This window comes from Oratosquilla oratoria, chromosome 2 (assembly GCF_046742065.1).
Source record: "Oratosquilla oratoria isolate Oo_2021 chromosome 2, ASM4674206v1, whole genome shotgun sequence".
Lineage (NCBI taxonomy): Eukaryota > Metazoa > Arthropoda > Malacostraca > Stomatopoda > Squillidae > Oratosquilla > Oratosquilla oratoria.
The window spans coordinates 52,000,051-52,027,064 of record NC_134778.1 but is presented as its reverse complement, the minus strand read 5'-3'; the positions used below and the strand labels follow the sequence as shown (position 1 = coordinate 52,027,064).

The 27,014-nt window shown below is 38.9% G+C and overlaps 1 protein-coding gene across 1 annotated transcript in view; it reads left to right on the top strand.

The window, feature by feature from the left end:
- LOC143038678 (protein lifeguard 4-like) overlaps positions 1-20,314 on the top strand; it is a 31,441-nt gene extending 11,127 nt beyond the window's left edge. Inside the window, exons 3-5 of the mRNA XM_076208221.1 lie at positions 481-672; positions 786-918; positions 18,566-20,314. Coding sequence (XP_076064336.1) covers positions 481-672; positions 786-918; positions 18,566-18,682 — 442 coding nt within the window. The 3' untranslated portion in view covers positions 18,683-20,314. The remainder of the gene's footprint in view (positions 1-480; positions 673-785; positions 919-18,565) is intronic.
- Positions 20,315-27,014: the final 6,700 nt, after the last annotated feature.

The window sequence follows — 27,014 nt, the reverse complement described above, 5'->3', positions numbered from 1 at the left end:
ACACTGTTAGGTGATAGTGGACCCCTTAATTTTGTCTCTACATTTGCCATTGTATCTGGCTTTGCTTCTGACAAGTAATCATTAAGCTCATTTAATCCTGTGTGGGTGTGCATTTGGAAGGTTGATGTTTGACTAGGATGCTGCTGGTATAGTTTTTTGTTGCATTCGGTTGTGCTTGTGTGATGTAATGCTATCTGTCTTGTAGGACCTCCACTTGTAGTAGTCATTTTTGCAATAGAACATTTTGTAGATTGAGATTTCAATAAATTGTTCTTAGAGAAGTAGATTGGAGGGAAAGCTATATATGTTCAATATTTGGTGTGTACTGGGAGTTATTAACCATATACCATTTTATTTACTTCATATACAAAAGTATCATTTATTCTGTACAGGCACCTCTTCAATATCTGGTATGTACTTAAAGTTACCATATATATTGTTTACTGTTTCATATACAAAGATATCATTTATTCCCTGCAGGCACCATGTTCCAATGAATTTTGTGCTGCTAGCAACATTCACCGTGTTGGAGGCTATTACTGTAGGTGTAGTAGTCAGCATGTATGAAGCTGAGAGTGTGATCAAAGCCTTTGTCCTCACAGTGGTGATCACACTAAGCTTAACTTTCTACACCTTCCAGACCAAAAGAGATTTTAGCAACATTGGTGTTGGGTTTGTTTCTATTTTTTTCTTTTTATCATAATGAAACCTATTTGTTTTAGAATTGACACATTTATGGGGCATTTAAAAAGTAGTTTACTAATTGTTTTATTTTTTTTCTTAAGGTTGTTCGTTGGATTGATGGTGTTGATAGGGTTAGGTTTACTTAACCTGTTTATTGGCAGCAGTGGCATCGAACTTGCTATAGCAGGTGGTGGAGCCCTTGTGTTCTCCCTCTTCATAGTTTTTGATACTCAGGTGAGACCAATGAAAATATGTAAGGGTATTACTAAATGTTATAGAAGGGTACTTCTTTGATTTTAGTTTTGCTATTTTTGGTTATGATTATTTTTTTCTTTTTGTGCATGATTATGTTTAGATTATGATTATAAAACATTTTACTGTGATTATTTATAAAAAAAATATATTAGTAATGATTAAGTGCAATGTCAAAATAGGTAGCAAGCTACATCTATTAGGTGCAGTGTTCCATATTTGAGCACAGTAATACTTTGGTTTAATGTCACAAACTCCCCCATATCAGGAGGCTAGGACGGTGCCCCTTAAAGTGAACTTTGTAGTATGGAATTTAATGAACCATGCCCTTAGTTAAACTCACTATTTAAATAAAATAGTAACTAATGGTATTAAAACATAGTGTGTAAAATGAGGAGGTGAGGAGGAGAACAGGGGTGAAAAAGGATTTGGGAGATAGGGTCGATGAAAGAATATTAGGATGGTTTGGACACATGGAAAGAATGAGTGAAGAAAGACTAGTAAAAGAGGTATGGAAGGCAGATGTGGAGGGAGTGAACATGAGGGGACGTCCTAGGATGAGGTGGATGGATGGGGTAAAGGGGGCTTTGGGGAAGAGGGGAATGTCTGTTGAGGAAGGAAGGGAGAGGACGGAAGACAGAGGTGAGTGGAGAATGGTTGTATATGATGTTGTGACTGCATGAGGAGGAATGGGCGGGGGAAGCGGCCTCGCTGTGGATGTACTGTGTCTTGCGACACTGCTTCTGACCCAGGGCGGTGGGCAGGGTGCAGGGATGACCCGTCATCCAGGAGGTGCTCAGATGAGAGGAAGGGTGGGAGGGGTGTGGAGTGTATTTAGGGATGAAATGGGTGGGAGTGTTTTTGTGCCTTTCCCTTTTTGGCTACCTCCCTTGGAAGGGGGAAAAAGCCTTGGTATATGTATGTATGTGTAAGAGGTTTTATTTGTTTTTGCTTTACAGTACATAATATATTACTTTATGAATTTATTTCAAATCATGATCACAGGCATTCACAGCAATAATGAAAACAAAATATTTCTCTTTGTAAAATATAGAACTTGTTATACACTTAATTTCTTATACATACACATACCAATGTTTTTTTCACCCTTACAAGTGAGGTAGCCTAAGTCAAAGGCATAGATCCACTCCCACCCATTTCATTCCCACATACTCCACTCCCATTTACCACCCCTCCCTTTCTCTCGTCTTGGCTCCTCCTGGATGACATGTCATCCCTGCATTTCACCCACTACCCTGAGTCAAAAGCAATGCAGCAAGATACAGTACACCCCTAGCAAGGCTGCTTCATTCTATCGGCAACCCCCCCCCCCTCCATCCCCACATGCAAAAAAAGAGATGAGGAGAAATACCTTCGGTTTGCATTAGAATGTTATTCACACCCATTCCCTAAGCTCATCTATGCATTCTTGTAATATCCAGTTTGTAATTTCATCCGGATCTTGTGATTTTCTGACGTAGTTTTTTTATTTGGTCTCTAATTTCCTTTTGTGTCATAGTTATATCTTTCATTGAGGGCATCTTTCTCTCTATATTTCCTATATTTTTGTGTACTTTCAATTGTGAATACAAATTTAAAATGTTTGTTCATAATTTCAGCCATTTCTACTATTTATTGTGTCTTTTTGGTTACCATTCACATACTTGTAAAATAGTTTAGGTTGGTCCTTGCATTTTTTTATGATGATGTCCTTTTCATAGTTTCTCTTTTCATCCCTGCATATTTTTACATATTCATTTCTTAGTTGGATATATGTTTCCCTCTTACTCATTTTTTTTTTTTTTTTTTAATCTTTTTTTCCATCTTTTCCCAGCTTTGTCTCCTCTGTCTTTAGCCTCACTACATTTTTTGTTATACACACTTTCTTACTTCTGTTTTGGTACGTATTTGTTTATTCCCTCATTATAAATTTCTTTTATGTTCCATTTCTCTTCCATCTTTGTTTCTTCATTTAAGAATTTTTCCCAATTTGCATTTTGAAAGAATTTTCAGTTTCTCAAAGTCTGTTTTGTTGTACATTAGCCTTCTTTTTCCATGTTTCTCATTTCTTCTCAAATCATTTTTGTAATTTTTACAATTAGCTAGCTTTGTTGTTTTTGATAGTACTTCTGCTATCATTTGAGACCTTAGTTTGATTTTTAGTGCCCTAAATTGTTTTTCTTGCGAGTATTTTCATATTCTATGCACTTCCTCAATCTTTGTCTATATCCTGTCCCACCTCTTGTATCTCCTTCAGAATTGCTTTAGCAATTTCTTTCTCATATTTTTCTCTTTGATATCTAGGTACATTATGTATTTCTTTAGTACCATAAACTACAATGCACTTTTTTTATCCACTGTGTTGCAGACCCAATTTTCTTTTTCCTTAATTACTTTGATTACCAATTCTTTGGCCTTTTCTTCCACTTGTACTATTTCCTTTAAAATTAACTTTTGATTTTCTTGTTCTGCTTTTTATCGAGTTTTTATTTCTTGGAGATCAGTCTCCTTAATCATTTCTCCTACTTTCTCAGTCACCGCTTGTATTTGTTCTTTCACTTTTTTTTTCAAGGCCTTGTTTTTGTTTTTATCTTCATTTTTCATTCTTTCATTCTCATTTCTGAGTTTATTTGATTTTTTTTTCAGATCATCAAGCTCCTTGTTGGTCTCATCATTATCTTTTTTAAGTTATTTCTTTGTGCATTGCCCTGTACTCACTTTTCAATTCTATTGGTTCATCGAACATATCAGTAATATCCCTATTTCTTAAAATATTTTTGTACCTAGGTTCTCTATCCAACTCCACACTACCAAAAAATCCACCTCTTTCAAACCCTAAAAAAGCATAATTATCCAACCTTTGGTATGATTTTGGGGTTTTGTTCATACAGGATCTTGTATGAATTACCCCAGAGGCGATTCCATTTTGCTCACATCCAGACATCTCTTTGCTGGTTTATTTTTCCATCTTTCACTTTTGTCATCCTCCATTTTATGTATTTGGCACTAATTTTTATAATAATTATTCCATTTTGGTCACTCAATTAGTATAAGTCCCTTTGCATACATAAATACAACTAGTGTTGTTGTTGTTGTTGTCGTTCCCTAGACTGTCTGTCCGAGCAGTCCCGTCTCCCCAAGGAAGGCCACAGCCGAAACTGGGTTTTCCCACAAATCCTTTATAGAGTGTATGTTGTGTTGTTTGCGTGCATGATTGTGTATAATGCAGTCTTCCATTATGTGTTGTATGGTATGGGGTGAAGTGTTACATCCTGGGCAGCTGTTCACAACACGGTCGTCCAGCCTCTTCTGGTAGCTTAGAAGTGCTGGGTGGTGACCGCATCGCAGTCTGGCCAAGTGGACTCTGTCCTTTCGTGGGAGAGAGGATTCAGAAGGGTGGATATCAGGGGGTCTGGCATGCAGCAGTGTGTTGTCTTTCAGTGTGTTAATGGAGCGGTGAGTGATATGATTATGAATATGTTTCTGGAGGCTGGTATTTGGTGGTTGTGGAGGAAGAGAAGAGAGTATCTGTGCGTAATAAAGGTCTTTGGGTGTAGTTTTAATATTTCTTGGTGTGTGTGGGTGTTCTGCTATGTAGTGTAGCGGGTGTGATGTGTTTGTGGTGGCTGCGGCAAGTGTTTGTGTGCCTCTCATGTCGAGGTGGTCCTTGACTTTGAGGACTTTTGTTTCATGGTGTAAATGGTCTGTAGGTGTTGTATTTGTGCAGCCTGTAATTGTTTTTAGGGCTTTGTTTTGTATGATTTGAAGGGTGTTGTGGTGTGTCTCACTGAGATTAGGAGCCCATGCAGGACTCGCATAATTCATCACTGAGCGTATGCATTGTTTGTATATTGTTATATTAGTTTCTTTGTTTTGTCCAAATGTTGTTCCAGTGATTGACTTAAGTGCGTTAAGTCTAGGTGTGCATTTGTTTTTTATGTTTGTGAGGTGTTGTTTGAAAGACATGGATGTATCGTATGTTACACCAAGAATTTTCGGTGTGTTTGTGTGTGGTATTAGAGTGTTGTTGATGTAGAGATGAGGTATGTATTTGTGTTCTTTTGTCCAGTTGGTGAGAAGTGTTGCTGTAGATTTGGTTGGAGCTATTTTGAGTCTGTTTGTGATGAACCATGTGTTGAGTGTGTCTAAGTAAGGCTGGATTATTTCTGCAGCTTTGTCTGTGTTACGATGTGTGCATGTGATTGTTATGTCATCTGCGTAGGAAGAGATTTGTATTTCTGAGGTGTCTGGTGTGGGTAAGTCATGCATGTATAGATTAAATAATGTGGGGGATAGAACTGAGCCCTGTGGTACTCCGTTCTTAATGTTTCTGATGTGCGATGATTGGCCATTATATGACACATGAGCATTCCTGCCTGCCAGATAATTGGCCTGCCATCTTTTGGTGTTATTGTGCATGTCTGTGTTATATATTTTATTTGTTAGGTTGTGGCGGGGGATAGCATCAAAAGCTTTACTAATGTCCAATGTTATAAGAAGTGTTCTGTGGTGGGGCCTATCTGAATTGATGCCATCTAAAATTCTTTGTGTGAGGTTTGTCAGAAGAGTGTTTGTGGAGTGTAGTGGCCTAAAACCGTGTTGTGAGTCAGCAAGGGGAATATATGGTGTGACAAGTTTAAGTATTAGGCGTTCAATGACTTTAGAGGGGGTGCAGAGAAGTGTGATTGGGCGGTGCGATGTTGGGATTGTTGGGTCTTTGTTCGGTTTTGGAATGGTGATTATTTTACCATGCTTCCAGATGTCGGGTATAGTGTTGTGTGAATAGCTGTAGTTTGCAATGTTTGTGAGTGCGTGTATACCTTGTGGTCCAATGTGTTTTAGGTGGATGTTGCTTACGTTATCAGGGCCACAGGCAGATGAGTGCTTGAGATTATGCATTATGAGTTTTGTCTGACTGTCTATGAAGGGTGTATAGTTTGAGTCTGTGGGGAAGTCTTTCTTACGTCGAATGGTGCGTCGGTCGTCAGGGTGATATGTAAGTTATCAGGGCCACAGGCAGATGAGTGCTTGAGATTATGCATTATGAGTTTTGTCTGACTGTCTATGAAGGGTGTATAGTTTGAGTCTGTGGGGAAGTCTTTCTTACGTCGAATGGTGCGTCGGTCGTCAGGGTGAGATGTAAGATGGCTCGTCTGTGCAAAATGACGTATGAGTGCGTTTGCTTGTTGTCTGTTTGAGGGTAGATTATCTGTTGTTGTGATTATTGCTGCGTGAGAGTGTGTAGTGTTAGTGTTGGATAGTGTGATGCTGTTGAGTGTTTTGTACAATTTGCTGGTGTTTGTTTTGTGATCAAGTGTATTGATAAAGTTTTGCCAATTTTGTGTTTTTTGTTCATGTATTTTATTGGCAATCACAGTGTTTAGTGTTTGTATTTGGTCTGCTATGTTTTGAGGGATAGGTGTGGGGGTATCATGTTTAAGTGTGTCACGTTGTCTGATGAGGCCTTGGATTTCTGGTGTGAAGTTGGGGTTGTGTGATTTTCTGTTACCTCTAGGGATGTATCTCTTGTCTGCGTTTTGTATGATTGTATTAAAAGCATGCACAGCATTGTTTATGTTTGTGATTGGTGTACTGTTAAGTGTTTCAAAATGTTGTTCTGTCTCTTCAGTAAAAGCTTCCCAGTTAGCTCTCTTGTAATTGGTGTAAGTGTGTCTGTGGCCAGCTGGGGTGCATCTTGTTTTGGTGGTGATGATGATTGGAAGGTGGTCAGAACCAAGGGCTCCGACCACTCTCCATGATGTTGTTGGGGTTAGGCAGGGGAGCAAAAGGTGATATCAGGAGAGGAGGGAGTGTAGAGGGCTTGGTATGGGATATGTGTATGATTATGCGTGTTGTTCATGATAGTCAATGAGTCGAATTGAGTCTGTATATCAAGCCCTCTGTCTGTGTCAGGGTTGTCGACATACCAGGCAGACGACTTGGCGTTGAAGTCACCACTCATGATCAGGTTGGGGATTGAGGTTAGTTGGCTAAGTTGAGGTCTGAAGGTGTTTGGAACTGTGGGGGATGATTGGGGGGGAATGTACATGTTGACTATTGTCAGTGTTGAATTGTTGCCTGTGTGGATTCGAATGGATTGGGTTTCTGTTGTGTTATCTGTGGTAGGGAGGAGAATTTTGGTTGTGGCACTTGTGTCCACAAAACAGATGGAGTGGTAGATCAGGGTGATGAGTCCACCGCCATTGCCGTCAGTCCGGTCTTGTCTGATGGTGGTGTAATTATGAAATGATGGTGTTTTGTGTGAGTGTCTTAGTTTTGTTTCTTGTAAAATCGCAATGTGTATGTTGTGTTGTTTAAGAAAGTGTTCAAGTTCATGTTTTTTTGTGTTAATACCGTCAATGTTGTGTTGTAATATGTTGATGTTGTGTGTTTTGTATGTGTTGTATGTTGCCGTTTGGGGTTGGGGTTGGGGTGGTAGTGGGGAAGGTGTAGGATCTAGGTCAGAGGGGGGGAAAGGAGAGATCGGGGACAAAGGAAGGGGAGTACTAATCGGGGGTAAGGGCAAAGGGAAATTGGGAGTGGGTAAGGGTGTTGGCTGTGGTTGGGGAGGTGGGAGTGGGGTTACTGGAGGGCAGGTAGAACATGTCCAAGTGTTTGTGTATTTGTTTGTGTCAGCAAGTGTTGTACAAGTGAGGTGGGCCCAGTTTTTGCACATATTGCACTGAACTGAGCCCTTTGTCTGTCTGCTCGAAGTAATGGGTTTAGAGCATGTTGGGCATGTGTATTTTGTGGTGGGCCCAGGATTGCTCTCTACATCTCCGGCTAAAAGTAGAAGAAGAGGGGTGATCGCCGGAAAATCACCCCTCAGTGCAGAAAAAACGTAACATTGTATGTTGGAAAAAAAGGATTGTGGTACTCCCCCAGGTAGGCGTAGCTCCTCCTTGGGGATCGGTGCCATCTGCATAGAGCTGATGGCCAGGGGTGGTTGCTGCTGATTGGCCCCCAACTCTTGGGGTTGGGGGGTGGTCCCACGACGTAGACGTTGCAGCTCCAGGACCTAGTGTTTTCCAAAATACCTTAGTGGTGAAGCGCTGCACAGTGGAGCTCTTTCCAGTCGTCCAACTCCGCCCTCTGCTTTCATGTAGATCAAACCCTCTGTCCATGTCAATGTTGTTGACATACCAGGCCAACGACTTGGCATTGAAATCACCACCCATGATGAGATTGGGAGCGATGGCAAGTTGGTTGAGGTTAGCCCTAAAGTTGTTTGGACCCATGGGGGACAATTGGGGAAGTGGAGTATGTATATGTTAACTATATTGATCATGGATTTATTACCTGTTCAGATTTAGATTGATTGGGTTTCAGTGAAACTAACTGTGGGAGGGAGGGATTTGGTGATGGTACTTATGTCTACAAAACAGATGAATTGGTGGATGAGGGTGATGAGTCCAGCACCATTGCCATCAGACAGGTCTTGCTTGATGGTGATAAAATTATGAAATGAAGGTGTTTGTCAGTGAGGATTAGGATCAGGGTTAGGAGGAGGTAGAGGAGTGGTTGGGAAGTATGAAGAGGGAGCAAGGGTGGGAGTGTATAATGATTCAGGCTGGGGATGGGATGGCGGGAGTGAGGTTATGGGTGAACATGTACAACAGGTCTAGGTGTTGGTGTATTGTTCTATGTCAGCAAGTGTTGTGTAAGTGAGGTAGACCCAGTTTTTGCATGAATTGCACTGAACCAAGCCCCCTTGTCTGTTGGCTCAAGGAGATGGGTTTGGAGCATGTTGGACATGTGTAGTTTGTGATGGGTCTAGGGTTGCTCTTTACATCTCCAGCTAATAGTAGAAGAGGGATGATCACTGTAGAATCAACCCTTAGTGCAGAATATTGTGAAGTTGCATTGTTGGAAAAAGGTCGGTGGTACTCGCCTGAGTAGCTGAAGATGCTCTCAGGGTGGTGCCACCTAGTTGTATTTTATGGCAAGGGGAGCCATGCTCATGGTGTCCTGTTTTTATATCTTATAAGATCAAGTTTGTTCTTGAATTCTTGTATGGTGTTTGCACACACTATTTTTTTGTCCAGTTTGTTCCAGATATCTATCACTCTGTGTGGGAAGCTATTCTTTTTCAGGTCTCTTCTGTATTTATCCTTTTTGAGTTTCTGTGCATGTCCTCTTGTTTTTCCTCTGCCCCGCTTTAATAAGTCCTCTCTATCAAGGAATTCCTTGCCTTTCATAATCCTGTAGATGGCTAGTAGGTCCCCTCATTCTCTTCTTTGTTCCTGGGTCAGCAATTCCAGTTTGGCCAATCTTTTTTCATATGTTAAGTTTGAAAATGCTCGCTTCTTCTCTTCTACAACCTTCTTTGTTTCCTCATCCCACCATTCACTACCCTTTCTTCTATTTCCCCCTGTCCTTCTTGTTCCGCACACCATCCTTGCACACTTTAAGACTCCCTCCTTGAACCATCCCCATTCCTCCTCCACACCCATCTCTGCTCTATCCCTTGAACCATCCCCATTCCTCCTCCACACCCATCTCTGCTCTATCCTTTACTTCCTCCCAGGGAGTGAACATGAGGGGACGTCCTAGGATGAGGTGGATGGATGGGGTGAAGGGGGCTTTGGGGAAGAGGGGAATGTCTGTTGAGGAAGGAAGGGAGAGGACGGAAGACAGAGGTGAGTGGAGAATGGTTGTATATGGATGATGTTGTGACTGCATGAGGAGGAATGGGTGGGGGGTGGGGTAGTATGTGTGAGTAAATTTTGACGCAGCCCGAAGGGATTTCTCCCCGTCCTCGCCTTATATGCAAAGGGGGACGGAGAGGGGGGGTCGCCGATTAAATGAAGCGGCCTTGCTGTGGATGTACTGTGTCTTGCGACACTGCTTCTGACCCAGGGCGGTGGGCAGGGTGCAGGGATGACCCGTCATCCAGGAGGTGCTCAGATGAGAGGAAGGGTGGGAGGGGTGTGGAGTGTATTTAGGGATGAAATGGGTGGGAGTGTTTTTATGCCTTTCCCTTTTTGGCTACCTCCCTTGGAAGGGGGAAAAAGCCTTGGTATATGTATGTATGTATGAAAGTTTGAAAATGTTGGGGCCATCTTTGTATTCTTTCTAATTTTCTTGTATCCTTTTTTGTACTAGGTGACCATATCATTGCTGCATATTCCAGTTTTGGCCTTATCAGTGTCATTTACATATATAGAAAACATTATTGGAGCTAGCACTGACCCCTGTGGGAAGCCACTACTGGTTTCTTCCCAGCTTTGTATATCTGTCCCTGAGCACTACCCTCATATTTCTTCCATGGCTACAAAGTCCTCTGTAAGGGGCACCGTCCTAGCCTTCCGATAGGGGGGAGTTTGTGACATTAAACCATATCAGGAAATCCTCTATCCAATTCAATAATTTTCCTTGTATACCTCTTATTGTTTCCAGTTTATTTAGCAATTTTCTGTGTGGTACCTTATCAAATGCTTTTTGTAAGTCCAGGAAGGCAGAGTCTCCCCAGCCATCCATTTCTTGCAATATATCTATCAATCTTGAATAGAAACAGATCAAACTAATGGTACATGATCTTCCCTGTCTGAATTCAAATTGCCTCTGGTTCAATATATTATTCTCCAGATATTGTACTCCTTAGGGACACCAGTCTATAATTTGTTGGGTCTTCCTTATTTCCCCCCTTATATATTGCCACTATATTGGCATTTTTCCAGTCTCCTGGTAATTTTCCTCCTATGGGTGAGCATTCAACTATTTTGTATATTTTTCCTATTAGTTCATCTATATTTTCCTTTAGTATCCAGTTTGCAACTCCGTCCGGGCCATGTGAAGAGATAGGTAAACGTGTAGTGGAGTGGAAGTTTTCCTCAAGGATAATGTGGATGAAGGTGAAACTGGGAAAGAAGATGTGGGTTTTTGTAAGTGCATATGGGCCTGGTAGTGAGAAGAGTGTAGAAGAAAGGGATGCTCTTTGGATAGATTTAAATGAGTGCATAGAGGGATTAGGGAGAAATGTCATTGTAATAGTACTGGGAGACCTTAATGCTAGGGTAGGAAATGAGCCAATTGATGGAGTGGTTGGAAAATGTGGAGTTCCAGGAAAGAATTGTAGTGGAGAGTTGATGGTGGAGATGTGTCTAGAAAGAGAGTTGATGATAGCAAATACAGTGTTTCGGAAGAAAGTCAAGCATAAGTACACATGGGAGAGGGTGGTGGATGGAAGGGTGGTAGATAGAGCATTAATGGACTATGTAGTGGTAGATAGGAGTATAATAGGAAGAGGATGTACATGTGCTAAGGGGAGAGGGTGGGGGAAATCAGATCATTTTTTGGTGGAAGGTAAGTTGAGAGTGGAGGATAGATGGAGAAAGAGGAAAAGGACAAAAGGTAGGGAGGTGCTTAGAGTGAACTCTTTAAAGGAAAAGGAGAAGGAGTACAAGAAGAAGCTGAGGGAGGAGTGGGAGGGAGTAAAGGATAGAGTAGAACTAGGAGTGGAGGAGGAATGGGGATGGTTCAAGGAGGGAGTCACAAAGTGTGCAAGGATGGTGTGTGGAACAAGAAGGACAGGAGGAAATAGAAGGAAGGGTAGTGAATGGTGGGATGAGGAAACAAAGAAGGTTGTAGAAGAGAAGTGAGCTTTCACAGATTGGTTACAAAATAGGACGAGGGAGTCATATGAGAGGTACAAAGAAAAGAAAAGAGAAGTAAAGCAAAAGGTAAAGGAGGCAAAGAGGAGAGCAGATGTGAAATGGTATAAGAGTATGACAGAAAATTTTGAAAGTAATAAAAAGATGTTTTGGAAAGAAATTAAGAGAGGAAGAGGAAGCGAATCAAGTAGAGAAGAAAAGGTAAAAGGTGCAGATGGAGAGATGATAATAAAAGAGAAGGCAGTAAGAGGAAGATGGGCTGAATATTTTAGGGAGTTGCTAAATGTGAACGAGGATAGGGAGGGAAAGATAGCTGCAGTGGGAAATGCTAAGAAAATTACCAATAAGGTATGTAATAAGCCATTTATAGGTCTTTAAATGATTATTTAAATGTCACAAGTGTTTACATTTGTTACGCGCCCAAACTTTTCGCGGCCACTGTATATATATATATATATATGTTGGTACATTATGACAAGTTGATGAAGGTGGAAAAAGAAGTCACGGGTCTAGTTCCGAGTTACTGAGTTTATTCCTGACCGGTTTCGCTCTGAAGAAGCATAGAGCGAAACCGGTCAGGAATAAACTCAGTAACTCGGAACTAGACCCGTGACTTCTTTTTCCACCTTCATCATATATATATATATATATATATATATATATATATATAAATATATATATATATATCTATAAATATAAATATATATATATATATATATATATATATATGTTATTAGAAATTACATAAAAGGTGACGTCATATTGAACTCGTTTATTGAACTCTAGAAGTTTAATTTCATTAAAGTAATAAATTATGTATATTTAAATTATTGGATAAAATCTGATTAATTAATAATGTTAATGATCAGTTGCTACTGATAATTTGTAGTCTATTGAAAAATTTAAACATTTGAAATAAATACCGAAAATTCTGGTCGGTGAAAAGTAAACAATGGTCGCGAAAATTATAGATATTGCGTGTGGCCTGCGACCGGATTCATTCAAATACTTGTTTTCGTCAAGTCAAGATGCTTAGAATTTGTGTCAACTGAAACTACTGAAAATCAATTTCGGAGGAACAATTACTCCCAACTATAAAGAGAAACCTCTCTTTAAAACAAAGCATAAGATTACACAATTGAAAATAACGGATAAATTTAAAAAGGCGAAAGGGACGTAAGTATAACTCGGCTGAGTTAAAACTGGTCTCTCGAAAATCCACCTTTTCTATAAATTACATCTAAAATTCAAGAATAAGGTAAGATTGAACTTTCTCTTTTGAATTAGTTTAACTAAAGTAAGAATTATTTGTTTGGATGAGGAAAACAGATCTTTTTCCAATATATTTAAAGAGAGGATTTATTAACATCAAGACTCGGCATAATCTATCTGATTCGCCATAGCCAATAGTTTACCTCCGTGAATTGATTCAGTATTCGAGCCTTTAAGTGGGCCTATTTGTTTATAATAAAAAGGTAATTGTGGATTCACTGTGCCGATTATTATTAAAAGGCTTAACATATTCGTAAGTAAATTGAGTTGTTTTATATAATAGTTTCAAGAGTTCAATTAAATGAGTTTGTCAAGTTCGCCTAGTATATACTAGGGCCTATTTGTTCTTAGTGGAAACCTTGTGTCCAGGTTGGTTTGTTTAGTTGAATTATGGCCTATGTTTAGTGAAATCGAATTGTTTTAATTTATGTATAGGCTAGTACAACCTGAATATTTTTTTGTACTTTGTATCAATACAGTCTAATCATGACAAGTGATAATGATAATGAGGATAAGGATAACCTTGATGAAGCTGGATTTGAGACTGCATTGGTTAAATTGAAACGAGAAAGGGGTATACTTAAAAGAAAAGTTACTCTAATTCTTAATAAATTAAAGGATTTACTCAGTAAAAAGACATTAAACATTAATTTCTGTAGTAAACAATTAGATGTTATTGATCAAGTTATAAGTGAAATTAAAGTTAAAGATGAACAGATTTTAGATCTTCTAAAGGAAAATGAAGTAGATGTTAAGAATTTTGACACATTTACTAGTGAAGTAGATAAGCAAGTAGGCTATCATATGGAAATAGATGAAAGTCTATCAGAATTTCAGGAATTTAAAATGGCAGGGAATAAATCCAATAATCACTCTACAAGCTCTATAGATGCTGATAGATTTGTTGAAACACTCAATAGGCTAGACCATTTTGATACTAAACCGCCTCCCTTATCATGCGGCGTTTTTGATGGAACAGAAAAGGATAAATTTACCTTTTCTTCTTTCCTCAATCAGTTTAATAATGTCATAGGTAATAAGGAGAGTATGTCCCAGGCAGTGAAGCTTAGTTATTTACATAGTTATCTTAGGGGTTATGCTTTGAAAATCATTAGCCATTTGTCTATCATAAATGAAAATTATGATATTGCACTAAGATTATTGAAAGATGAATTTCTGGATGTACCCTTTATAGTGGATGAAACTTTCAGAAGGATTCTAAGCGCAACAGTTCCTCAAGGATATGACGAGGAGTTTTTTACATTAAAGTCATTCATCATTGAAATAAGAGCATACATTTTTTAATTAAAGTCAAATTATGGTTATGATTTTACAATGAAAAATTCTCCTGGAAATTTACTATTGAGTCATATTCTCTTTAATAAGTTGCCTACAGCATTCAAAAGGGAACTGGTTCATAAATATAATAACTATCCTACCTTGACTGAAATCTTTGAGTCATATAATGACATTATTAAGACTCTAATTAAGACCTGTAAAACTACTTTGCCTAAATCTGATCAAATTAATAAGGCCAAAGAAAATTCAAAAAATGCACCCAAAGAAAATAAAAGTTCTCTTCAAATTTTCAAGACCAGTCAAAATAAGGTTGTTCCCTCTAAAAACCTTATTTGTAAATTGTGCAGCGCATCAGGTCACTCCTTGGGACAGTGTGGAAAATATTCAACTCTTAAAGGTCAGATATCAACAGATATACCATTCGCTAAAAATCATCGTATTGCTCGAAAAAGTACTTTTTAAAAGCATACAAATAAAGTTTTTACCTATTACAGAAGAATTTATTCAGAAAATTCACTTTTAATTGCGCCTCGCATACCACTTTTCCGAAGTCTAGATATTCAGAATAACAATATTGTTTGTTTGTTTCGGGAAAGGTTCGGGGAATTCCGCGTTCGTGACGTCACAGTTGCCAAACAAACAATATTGTTATTCTGAATATCTAGACTTCGGAAAAGTGGTATGCGAGGCGCAATTAAAAGTGAATTTTCTGAATAAATTCTTCTGTAATAGGTAAAAACTTTATTTGTATGCTTTTAAAAAGTACTTTTTCGATGATTTTTAGTGAATGGTATATCTGTTGATATCTGACCTTTAAGGAGAAGACAGAGAGAGTACAGGAATTAGGTCTCTGTGCACGTTGTGCTGGATCTGGTCATAAAGAAGATGAATGCTTTGGCAAGCAAAATAAATTAAAATATGGTTGTAAACACTGTAATTCTTATGGCCATATAGCACCCCTTTGTCCTGAATTTAAAGGACCTTATACTAGTAATAATCATCTTTGTTTAACATCTCAACAAAATTCTGAAAATGATTACATTTCCCCTACTGTAACTTTGGAATTTATTCGTGGTAAACAGAGTAAGAAGATCAGATGTTTAATTGATACAGGGAGTCAGCGATCCTACATGTCAGCAAGAGTTGCTAAAGAGCTGTGTACGGATTTAGACTCATTAAATATGATAGACTTCAATGTAAAAACATTCATTGGAGCTGAAGTTAAGAGCTTTAAGCAAACCTTAATAGGTGTTAAAATGAATAAGATAATTCAAATGCCATTTCTTATTGACCCTTCACTCAGCATAAGTTTTGTTGTACCGGGTATGAATGAAGCCCTAGAAAATATAAAAGATCAAGGATTTGAATTGGCTGATGAAGCCTTTGGATTAAATCAGGATAATGAATTAATAGAGGTGGATGCATTGATAGGTGTAGACTTGCTTCAATTCCTTCCAGAATGTTCATTTGCCACATGCTTGCAAGGGAGCTGCATGGTAATTGGAAATAAAGTAATTCCTATTGGTAATGTCAATCATTTTTTGACTAGGAAACAGGCTTCTCAAATTAGTAAAAAAAAAACGGCAAGTAATAAAGTTCAAATTTATCAATGTCAGAAGTCTTCTAAAGTTCATGACACCTCAGTTAATCTGATACTTAATCCAATTAAATCTTATTTTAATCCTCTAGAGAACATTCTAAGTGATTCAGATATTGAAAATGGGATAGAATATCTCTTTAGCTTGGAATCTATTGGAATTAGTAAGAATGAAATTTATAGTTCAGAGGATCAAGAACAAATTGCTAGATTTAATGAAGCTATTCAGTTTAAAGATGGCCATTACCAAGTTAAGCTTCCTTGGCATTCGGAAAAAATAGAACTGGTCCCTTCTAATTTTCAGGTTGCCAGAAAAGTTTTAGGGAGAGTTTCAAAAATTCTTAAAAAGTCAAATCTTTATGAAAAATATGAAGAGGTCTTTGATAAGCAGCTTCAGGATGGAATCATAGAGCAGATTGAAATAGACTTTTCTGATGAAAAGGTGAATAATCACACTTGGATTCCACATAGGCCAGTCATTAAGATGGAAGAGCAGGTCTCAACTAAGATTAGACCAGTTTTCAATTGCTCACTAAAAACTGATAAGAATCTACCTTCTTTGAATGAGGCTGCATATACTGGAGTTGATCTAATGGAGTCCTTGCTTAAACTGTTATTTTGCTTTAGAACTAATGATATAATCTTGCTGAGTGACATCAAGCAGGCATTCCTGTCAATTAGGCTCAGCCAAGAGTTTGACAAGAACCGTTTTTGTTTCCTTTGGGAAAGGGATAAATTGACTGCTTATAGATATAGAACTCTAGTATTTGGATTTACATCATCACCCTTCATTCTACATTATGTAATGAAGAAACATGCCAGTAAATTTCCACTTGACAAATGCACTGACATTCTTTCCAGTCAATTCTATGTTGATAATTTAATATTCACAGGCAATAATTTGGAAATGACTGACCTTTATCGGCTTTGCTATGAAAGAATGGCTCTTGGTGGTTTTATTTTAAGATCTTGGAATTCAAATTCACTTGAACTGAGACAACTGATAGAAAAGGATGGCAAATTAGTTGAACATTCAAATGAGACAGAGAAAATTCTAGGATACAGATTTAATCCTAATATGGATGAGATGCAGCTTGCACCTGTTGAATTTCACTCTGTCAGTACTAAAAGACAATTGTTATCCGAGACTTCAAGTTTGTTCGATCCACTGGGGTTAGTCTTACCCATTAGTATCAAAGGAAAGTTATTGATGAGGAAGGTGTGGCAACACAAATTAGGATGGGATGAAAAATTGCCTGAGGACATAATAAATGAATGGGATAATATCAAACCAGGTTTTGAGAAAGCCAATCAGGTCTCCTTTAATAGGCAGGCATTAAATGAGAATGAAGAATATGGACTTAATATTTTTAGTGACAGCTCACAAAATTGCTTTGGGTTTGTTGCTTATGGTACTAGTAAGGAAAGTAGTTCCCTCTTATTTGCTAAAGCAAAAGTGGCTCCTGCTAACAAGGAAAAAGAACATAGCATCCCAGTCTTGGAGCTACTTGGAGTGATTCTTGCTTTAAAGTGCATATCCACTATTTTGAATGCCTATTCCAATATAGGATTCAACTATATCAATATTGCTGTTGATGCACAAGTTGTGCTCAACTGGTTAATAACCAGACAGACTAAACTAAAATCTAAGTTTGTCAAAAATAGAATAGGTGAAATGGATAGTAAACTACAACAGCTTGAAAGGGATTATAACATTCCCATTAGTTTTAATTATGTCAAAACTGAAAATAATCCTGCTGATCTCTTAACTAGAGGCATAACCTACTACAGATTCATCGATAATTTTGAATTTTGGCTCAAAGGACCAGATTGGATGAAATATGATTTAAATACCTGGCCTAAATACCCATTGTTGAGTGTGGGTTTTAATCTGATAAATTAAAATAAGTATCGTTTGAACTACGGAGAGCGCGCTAAAATAAAAAATTCACTCAAAAAAAGAATTACCATTTTTTTACAGTCAGTTCAAACGTAAAATCGAAAAAACGTAAAACGAATGAACGTAAGTAGAGGAGTGTCTGTATATATATATATATATATATATATATATATATGTGTGTGTGTATAGGCAAAGTAGACCACTTGTGTATATATATATATATATGTATGTATGTATATGTATGAAATCCAAGATCTAGTAGAAAATTTCAAGCAGTGGCAACACTGGCTGAGAAGCAGACAGGAATGAGCTAGACTCTAGTCACAAGGAGACACTCCTCATGACTCATGGCTAGCAAGGTAAAGGTTTGCCTTGGGCATACAAACTATGAAACATCGCTCATTAAGCGAGTCAATAATTTTCTTTAATTTTGCTTGTTATGTGAGGTGCTCATAAGTTAGGCTTGACTGTATTTGGCTATATATGACCTCAGAGCTCTCATTTGGGAGGGTAGTAGCTGTTGATCATGAATCCAACATATGATCCAAAGACTGGTGAATCACAACATAGAGATGTCAAAAATTTATTCCTAGAGAAATCTGTTGGAGGTTCCAAGCACTGATGCTAGTTGCTGTGGGGCTGCAGGTTTTCCAATTAGTGAAACAAGAGACTGCAGTTGATTAATTGCAATGCAGCAAGATACACCTTCACAGCAGGGCTCATCAGCTGAGACTGGTTTCATCCCACCATTTCATTACATTACAAGCCCCTCCACCCCAACCCCATCCATGTGAGAAAAATATACAGAACAAACAAGAAGATATCCCTTCAGTCAGCATCATTTCCTCATCCATTTACAACCACTTTTTTACACCTGCTTTTCAGATGATAGTTACTAGATTATGAATCTCAAATGAAGAAAATTGATTTATTTTTTATTTTTGACAGATGATGATGACAAAGTTGTCCCCTGAAGAATATATTGTGGCTACTATCAACTTGTATCTTGATATCCTCAATCTGTTCCTTCATCTTCTTCGGATTTTTGGAGAGCGAAGAGGCTAAACTTCTATTCATATGCACCTCATTTAATCAGTAGCTGTGGGAACTTTTGTTAGATGATAATATATACCTTGAAAACTATTATTTGTAGCAATTATCAAAGTTGTTTAACATAGAAAGTATTTTTGTACTTGTTATTCAACTGAAGATATTACTATAATGTAGAGATAGCATTAAGTAAATGGCATCATATTCTCAGCAGCATGATTGTAGAGCACATCCTGATTTTGTAATTTATGAAAAGGGTTTAACGGTGATATTATTTAGGGTTTTCATATATTTGTAATTAATTCGATTTATATTGCTTCACTGTTTAAAAATGTAATTCAGAAGGAATATAATTAATTTGTAAGAATGAATTAGCTGAAGTAGGAGCATAACTTCTGTATTAACAATTCTCCATACTCTGTAGCAACACATCTTTGTAGATTGTGAACAACTAAGAATCAAGGTTGTAAGTTATTTAGCACAATAACAATGATAATGTAACATTGATAGCTTCTTTATTTTGATAGCAAGAAGACATGATTAAATCTGTGATAAATTAGGTTTTATGATTTTCTATCTTTATACCTAAGGCTTTCCCTATCAAGGGAAGTAGCCAGCCAGAGCCTGCACCTATCCCACTCCCATTTGCTTCCCTCTTATCTTAATTCCTTGTGGATGAAGAGTCATCCCTGTCTCCTGCCTATTACCCAGGTCAGAACCAATGCAACAAGACACAGCACATCCAACAGTAGGGCCCCACTGCTTCATTTACTTGGCAGCCTTCCCTACTTATCTTTTAGTGTGAAAATGAAGATAAGGAGAAACCCCATTGGTCCACATTGATTATTATCTATCCACAACCATACTCCAATCACACCCATCTCTTGTCTTCTCCTTTCCCTCCTCAGACATTCCCCTTCCCCCCTCATCCCATCCAACCATGTCCCATTCCATCCACCCCTGCTATCCACATTTTTTGTTTTTGCCAGTCCTCCTTCACTCCTTCCATGTGCCCAAACCACCCCAGCATTCCCTCATCAACCCCATCTGCCAGCCCCCCTCCACCCCCACTCTACTCCTCATCTTTACACCCCCTCTCCATCCTCAACAACACCCACCACACCTCTCAAACACTTGATATAAAACAAGTTCAAACTTCTCTACCTCCCTTAAATTTCATAACTTTGCCCCATTCAGTGTTGCAGGTACAACCACCCCTTCACACAAACCTTCCCCCCTCATCCAACCCATCCAGATACCCACTCCAAGACATTCACTCGCCTCCCCCCACTCTGCAGCCAATCTACACTCCCAGTCATCCACTTCCTGCTACATGGGACCCCAAATACTTAAAATACCCATTTCTTCTAACCTCTCTCCTCCAAGACCTACTTCCAACTTGCTGCCACCCTCATCCCTTGGACATCATGTCACTTTGTATTTACCAGGGCTGTGGAGTCGGAACACAAGACCTCCGACTCCGACTCCTTTATCTTTAGCCCCACCGACTCCGACTCCTCTTCATGTAATTAACTGATTATGGCCTACATATTTTATAAAGCCTATACAACACATATACGCTGCAATCTTGAGTAGAGTTATATCATTATAATTGGTTTATATCAAAGAATAAATATATATGTTATATTGTGGCTTTCCTATGACCTCTTCATTAATACTTTATAACTGAAGTAGAGACAATTTTTGAAAGGATATTGAAGAAAATTCAGTAGAAAAAAAGATTCTATAATGTAAGACATTTGGCATAATATATATATCTTTGCAAATAAGTGATAAGTACATTTCATAAACAAAAATAATGTTCTTTATAACAAAAGTTGAAATATAACCTTTGAAAATGATATACAAACCTAATAATAAAAAAAAGATATAATGTAAGATTTTTTACAAATACAAAAAAAAAATGAAAATACTTTATAAAAGAAGTTTAGGCAAATTTTTTGAAAGGAAACGGTAAATATAGAGAAAATAAACCTTATTGATACGAGTACGGTACAAGGCAGTGTTACAGCTGAACATGTATGATACTGAAAGGTATATGTATCATACATACTTTTTGGGTATCATTATACTTCATATGTTTTCATACCTTCTTTTGTCTAATGTACTGAAGTTACTGACACAAGTACCTCTTGGTTTAACCACATACTGGTACTGCTATGTGATTATTGCGATGGACATAACTGGTTCTGGGGCCAATCTTATCGATATGAGTACAAAACAAGATACAGCTGAACATGTTTGAAATGTGAAACTTTTTTTTTTCAACTTTAAATATCCTTATTTCAATAATTCAATGTAAAAATATAGAGGGGAAAAGGAAGGGGAAAGGAGAGAAGAGATAGTATTATTGCGTTAGTCTACAGTTGAAATCATAATTATCCTACTGTTTGGCAACACAGAAGTGGGAGAAACCACCAAACTGATGGAGTGATGGAAATGATGCATATGGAACTTGACAGGAATATTACAGCTCCCGTGACTGTGTGTCAACAGGTGTATAATGGAGGTGTTTTAATTTATTCAAGTAATACTTTGGATGTTTATCGGTCTGTGTATAAATTTGAAAGCCAGCGTTGCACAAGGACGTTTTGGGGGTTTAGTGGAATGACCACGAAGATAAGACGATGAGATTTATTACATACACATACCAAGGCTTCTTCCCCCTTACAAGGGGGTTAGCCAAAAAGAGGAAGGCATAAAATCATTTCCACCCATTCCATCCCTGAATACACTCCACACCCTCCCTCTCATCTGAGCACCTCCTGGATGACGGGTCATCCCTGCACCTTGTCCACTGCCCTGGGTCAGCAGTGTCGCAAGACACAGCACATCCACAGCAAGGCCGCTTCATTAAATCGGCGACCCCCCCTCTCCGTCCCCCCATTGCATAAAATGAGAGGACGGGGAGAAATCCCTTCGGGCTGCGTCAAATTTTGCTCACACATACTACCTCACCCCCCATTCCACCTCATGCAATCACATCATCATCCATATACAACCATTCTCCATTCACCCCTGTCTTCTGTCCTCTCCCATCCTTCCTCAACAGACATTCCCCTCTTCCCCAAAGCCCCCTTCACCCCATCCATCCACCTCATCCTAGGTCGTCCCCTCATGTTCACTCCCTCCACATCTGCCTTCCATACCTCTTTTACTAGTCTTTCTTCACTCATTCTTTCCATGTGTCCAAACCATCCTAATACTCTTTCATCAACCCTATCTCCCAGCTCCTTTTCCACCCCTATTCTCCTCCTCACCTCCTCATTTCTCACTCTATCTAGCCTAGTAACCCCCATCATACTTCTCAGACTCCTCATCTCAAACACATTCAAATTCCTTCTCTCTTCTCTTATGATCCATGTTTCTGCCCCATACAGTGCTGTTGGCACAATCACTCCTTCATACAGTCTCCTCTTAGCATCCATTCCCAAATGTCTATTCCTCATTACACTCTTTAATCCACCAAGGCATTTACTTGCTTCTCTCAATCTACATTCTACCTCCACCTTCACTCCAACTTTTCCTGCCACATTTGCACCCAAGTATCTAAAACTATCCACTTCCTCCTGTCGCTCTCCCTTAATGCTCACTTCCAGTCTACTGCCACTTTCACCCCTTGTACATCTCATCACCTTACTTTTACCCACATCTATCTTTAGCTTTCTTCTATCACACACTCTCCCAAACTCTCACCAACTTCCTCAATCACTCCTCCGATCCTGTCACAAGTGCAGTGTCATCCACAAACAACAGCTGGCTCACCTCCCACTTTTCTCCATTTTCTTTAACCATCTCCAATCCCTGACCCACTACCCTTGCATTTACCTCTCGCACCACCCCATCCATGTATAAGTTGAACAGCCAGGGCGACATAACGCATCCTTGACGAAGTCCCACCTTTACCTCGAACCACTCACTCTCTCCATTTCCAATCCTGACACAAGCTCTACTATTCTCATAAAAACTCTTGACAGCTCCCAGAAGCTTTCCTCCTATCCCGTATATCTGCATAACCTCCCACAGTGCCTTTCTGTCTACCCTATCATAAGCCTTTTCCAGATCCATAAAAGCCCAAAAAACATCCTTCCCCTTTCCTATAGCTTTCTCACATATTTATTACATTTATTACATTTTATAATAAAAAAAAAATAATAATTATATAATCTACTTATAAGGAGTGTGCACTGCATAACTCTACAGACTAAACGAAGGCCTTATAAAGTGTAAATTTAACTGGAGTCGGAGTCGGTATATTTTTACCAACTCCGACTCCAGTGACACCGTAATTGCTTCTGACTCCGACTCCGACTCCACAGCCCTGGCATTTACCCACATTTACTTTCAACTTCCTCCCATCACTCACCTTCCCAAACTCCATCACAAACTACCTTAGATCCTCCTCAGATTCAGCCACAAGTACAGTGTCATTAGCAAACAACAACTGGTTCACTCCCACTTCCCTCCTCTCTGTGTAACCATCTCTAATCCTCTGTCCATCACCCTCACATCCTCCTGCACCATCCTGTCCATGTACACATTGAACAGCTATGGCGACATAACACAACCCTGGTGTAACCCCGCCTTCACCTCAAACCACTCATCATTCCCAATCCTAATGCAAGTTCTACTATTCATGTGAAAGGTTTTGACTATGCTTAACAGCCCACCCCCATCCCATATATCTGCAATAAGTCCCACAATGCCTTCCTGTCTTCCCTGTCATAAGCTTTCTCATCCATGAAGCCTAAAAAGACATCCTTACATTTTCCCAAAAACTCACTAATCAGCCTTTCCACAAAAACTTGATCCATACACCCTCCACCTTTCCCAAATCCACACTGTTCCTCACCAATTACTTCTGTTTCTTTCCCAATCCTCTCAGTTAACACCCTCCTACATGCATTTCCAACTGCTTACAAAGTGATCCCTGTAAAACTACTACATACACATTTGTCCCCCCCCCTTTATTTAAGCACTCCTCTAGGTTCACATTAAACAACCTCACTAGCCAATCTATTATAATGATTCCTCTCCTTGTCAGACACTCCTCATGACACCCATCCAATCCAGGCATCATACCTGCTTTCATGGTTTTCAGTGCTTCTTATACCTAATCCCTATAGTTCTGTTATTTTCCTCTCCTATTGCAATCACCATGTTAGCTCCTCCCACAGCCACAATAAATTCCCCCTAACCACCTCTATGTTCAACAACTTTCTGAAGTACTTCACTCATTTTCTGACCACCTTCATTTCCATCAACATCCATTTATCTGCACACTTTATCTTTACCAAACTCCCCCCCTCACTCTCATCATTTCCTTCCAAAACATCTTTTTATTATATATATATATGTGTGTGTGTAATTACCTAGTTGTATTTTATGGGATGAGCTGTGCTTGTAGTGACCCGTTTTTGTATCTCTCAGCATCCAGTTTATTCATAAAATCGTGTATAGTTTTGGCACTCGCTGTTTCTCCATTTAGTTTGTTCCAGACATCAATCACTATGTGGGAAGCTATTCTTTTTCAGGTCTCTTCTGTAACTGTCCTTCTTTAGCTTCTTTTTGTCCTCTTGTTGTACTGGGTGTGGTTAAATAAACCAAATAACTATGTAAAATACTATATTTCTCAATGGGATTAAGCACTACCAAGACAAGCGTGCGGTCACTTTGTAAGCCGAACCAAGAGTGACTCCGATGCCAAGAAGCTCAGACTTGGCAGGAAAAACATATATGCTTAAATGAACACTTGGTTCTCACAATAATATATAAAATATATAATGATAAATAAACAATATTACAAATACGTATGTACAACACACAAAGAATATTCTATGCCACCATTACATAGCTCGGCCACCACCACTCAGTGACCCCACCGAGCAAACAAAAAGAAATGACCAGGCAAGACAAAAGCAAACATAACACAGTCCACACACATACAAAGGTGAATACAAAAGTGTGGAAAAGAATAATATTAGCACACCCTAATACATAAACAAGAATACAAGAATATATACATAAGAATCACATACAACATAATGAAGGTACATAAGAAACACATACAACAAAATTAGATAAGAACTGGCGCCAAATAACCAAAATACAAAAGACAGCAATTGCCGGACGTCCAGGACATGACACTTAATAGCTAACCAAGAGGTACACACACAAATCAGTACACTTAACAGAGAGAGAAAAAAAGACACAAAGCACAGGTCAAGACAAACATAAATAACAACATAAACACTGTACATATTCAATTATGAAGACACAGGACCCCTTGAATGGAGATTATGATTATGAGGGGCTGATACAAGAATAGTTTGTACAGTGGGCCTTGGAGGAGGCCAGGTAAACGCCAGTATGGGCACCTGAGTGACCTTAAGTTTGTCCACATGCACCACTTCGCTCAGTCCCTGTGAAGGATCACAGACCCTGAATTTGTTGGGATGCAACTTTTCAGTAACCGAAAAGGGGCCTGTAAATTTACAATTCAACTTAGATTGGTGGTCAGGCATGCTCTTATAAACATGATCACCAACAATGATGGTAACAGGCTTTGCACGAATATGTTGGTGTTTCAACATTTCGGCCTTGGAAACATCAAGTTTTTCTTTCACAGAGTCATAAATGGCATGCAACATGTGACTATAGTCATCAAAATTGTAGAGAGGAGGATCAGGGCTGTCAATCACATCATAAGGGAGCAGTTTTTCAACTCCATTGATGACATAATGAGGTGTTTTGCCCATAGAAACATTAATGGTGCTATTAACCACTTCCACACGGTGCCGCCTATGTAGGCGGCATGAGGAGCAAGTAGGTATTCGCTGATGCCGAAGTTGCCATCTTGATTATATTTATTGTAGTTGTACCTATGTAATTTTCATTCTCTCTAAACTGGCTTCATCAGTTTTCTATGGTTATCAAAATACACGGGTGAAAGAGAACAGACAATTTAGCACTGACTTTATTTTTTATAATGTGTTTATTATGACGAGACATCACACGTCGGGCAGCTAATGCTGCCAGACCTGCAATGTGCCCCGGAGGGAAGAGGTTAATACAAGCACTGACATGGGGAAGCCAATCTTCCCAAAATTCATGAAAGTTACTAGCAACGTGTCTGAGTATATCTGGAATTTTCCTATTCATCCTCTCTACAAGACCATTGGACGCCAGATGGTAAGCAGTCACGAATGTTTGTGTGCGTGTAGAACCTTTGTTCTGGGCACAAGAACTACACCGGACTACATGAGAGGTAATGTCTAGTTGCATTTTAGGCCAATAATACTTCTTACGCGCCATAGCCAGAGTTTTGTCACGACCTGGGTGACCAGCCTGAGGGGCATCATGAGCAAGGGAAAAAACAAAAGGAACTAGAGACTCAGGGATCACTAGCTGTGCCACATCCTGCTCAAACACTTCCACATTACGAATGAGAACCTTGTCCTGCAAGGAAAATTGGGACAGAGGTACCGGTAAAGCTGGTAAGGCAGTATCGTCACCGGTCTCTTCGGAGGTGTGGGTTCGTATCCCACCGCTGCCAACATATGTACTGGGTGTGGCTAAATAAACCAAATAACTATGTAAAATTCTATATTTCTCAATGGGATAAAGCACTACCAAGACAAGTGTGCGGTCGCTTTGTAAGCCGAACCAAGACTGACTCCGACGCCAAGTGACGCCAAGAAGCTCAGACGTGGCAGGAAAAACATATACGCTTAAATGAACACTTGGTTCTCACAATAATGTATAAAATATATAATAATAAACAATATTACAAATACGTATGTACGACACACAAAGAATATTCTATGCCACCATTACATTGTTTCTCTTCTGTCCCATTTTAATAAATCGTCTCTATTGAGAATTTCCATCCCTTTCATAATTCTGTAAATGGTCAACAAATCACCGCTTTCTCTTCTCTGTTCCAGTGTTGATAGATGTAATTTCTCCAATCTTTGTTCGTATGTCAAATTTGATAGTGTAGGTGCCATTTTTGTCGCTGCTCTTTGAATTTTTTTCATTTTCCTATGTTCTTTTTTGTGTTAGGTGCCCATAGTGTTGCAGCATATTCTAGTTTAGGTCTTATTAGTGTAACCACTGTTTTCTTTACCATTTCTTCATCCATGTAGTCAAAGGCCACTTTCATTGATCTTAACAAGTTAAAAGTCTCTCCAAATAATTTGTTGACATGTTTATCAGGTGTCAAGTCACTTGAGATGATCACTCCCAAGTCCTTTTCTGAATCAACTTTTTTGACTTGTTTTCAATTTTATATTGACCCGATATTCTCTTTTTGCTTTTTCCAAAT